Source organism: Mus caroli, chromosome 6 (genome assembly GCF_900094665.2).
Source record: "Mus caroli chromosome 6, CAROLI_EIJ_v1.1, whole genome shotgun sequence".
NCBI lineage: Eukaryota > Metazoa > Chordata > Mammalia > Rodentia > Muridae > Mus > Mus caroli.
In genome coordinates this window covers 116,414,852-116,416,528 of record NC_034575.1, presented here as the reverse complement: position 1 = coordinate 116,416,528, position 1,677 = coordinate 116,414,852, and the positions used below count along the sequence as shown (strand labels likewise).

Here is a 1,677-nt window from a genome sequence, read left to right as displayed (position 1 = left end):
GGGGTGGGGTGTGCATCGTCATGCAGGAGAGTAAATGATGAGCACGTCTGTGTGGTGCAAACACGAGTCAATGTCAAGCTACCAAATGGGTACCAGGGAACAGCCAGTAGCCAGAAGATAATAAAGCTGTTTTCTATGACTCTGTGGATAGAGGTCCGGGGTGTGTGGGTGCAGCTGGAGTATGGGGACGGCACAGGAGGACGGCCATGAGAGTGAGCAGATGCAGATGAGAAAATGCAAGCAGATATGGGAAGGCTTGGGATAACTATGAAGGAATAGGTAGATTCTATCAAGGCTGAACGTGAAGGTTCCCTTATCCCTAAGTGATATCTGTCCAGTGGGCAGAGGTAGCAATAAGAAGGATGCAGAGTCTGAGGCATGCACCACNGATGTTCAAGTTTGTGCAATCCAGACATCCAGGCTCCCTGCTCTTAGGGCCCCTGGCATATGGCAACCAGGCCCAGAACCTACTCCCAGAATTCCATGACAGGTGAGGTAAAGTTCTCAGAAGAGCTCACTCCTCTGGCCGATGAGTGATTCAGAAAGTCCACGCAGTGCTCTGTAGGGGACAGGGTTGGGAATGTGTATCCATTAGGGATCAGATGAGGAAAGATGCCTTTTCACTACCCTCTCACCTGTCATCCAGACATTCCCACCAGTTCTAGGCATAAGAGATTCCTCAGGGGCCAGGATACTGGTGGGACCAGCTCCTCTTCCCTGTATAGCCTGTGTCCCCTACACTTGTTCCTAGTGAGTCTGACCAGGGCTATNAATATGCTAAAGTCCTCCAGAACANNATGGATGGCAGACAGGTGATATCCACATGGGCAGCTCCCATCAATATCTTGTCTCTGGCCTGCCCACTGTGCCACGCTGGTTTTTCATCCTACAGACAGAGAACCTAGACCCTGTGCTGCACTGAACTTCCCCCATACTGTTCTCAAGATGGACTCATTGTTCTCATTACTCTGTAGTTACTGTACTGTTTTTCTCCACCCGTCTTTGATTCATCTACTTCTACCCCAGCCAAGTCAGACAGTGTCGGGGGCCTATCTGCCCTTACCCAGTTTTGACAGCATTTGACATGTGAGAGGTGCCCAGGAACATTTGCTAAATGGAGGCATGTTGTGGTTGCATAACAGCCCCATTGCTTCTGACAGTGGCTGCTCTGTAAGCCACACAGAAGGGTCAGCCAGGAGGACTTCATGAAAGCACAGCCCACACCAGTTCAGCTCTAAGGCAAGGTCTGTGAGGCACTCTGTCACCAGCCACCACAGACCAACCTCCTGAGCCAGGCCCAGTAGCGGGGCTGACACACAGATACCTGTGTTCCACGAGTTGGTGCAGGTTGTCCAGGGAAGTTCCCAGGTGAAGGAGCTGAACAGGTAGAAGAGAGCCCAGGCAAGGATGATAATGTAGTAGATGTTCAAATAAGACTCAATGACCACAGAGGCCATGCCAATGCCTATGGGAGCAGAGGGGATGGGGGACGGGGGGTTCAAAGAGATCTGCATAAGCAAAGAAGAATTTCACGGAGGGTCCGCCAGTCACATGTGCCCCCACACCAACGTTCATATCATCTTCTCAGGGATACGTTCATCATCTTACACATGCTCCACTTGCAGTGCTAACATCTCCTTCTCCCCTCACCCTCTGGGTCTATCTCTGCCCCCCCCC

At 51.4% G+C, this 1,677-nt stretch overlaps 1 protein-coding gene across 1 annotated transcript in view; it reads right to left on the bottom strand.

Annotated features, from left to right (window-relative positions):
- The window catches only part of LOC110295774 (sodium- and chloride-dependent betaine transporter-like), a 19,271-nt gene that overhangs the window by 10,983 nt on the left and 6,611 nt on the right, over positions 1 to 1,677 (bottom strand). Inside the window, 2 exon segments of the mRNA XM_029478256.1 lie at positions 456 to 559; positions 1,325 to 1,465. Of these exon segments, the coding sequence (XP_029334116.1) occupies positions 456 to 559; positions 1,325 to 1,465 (245 nt within the window).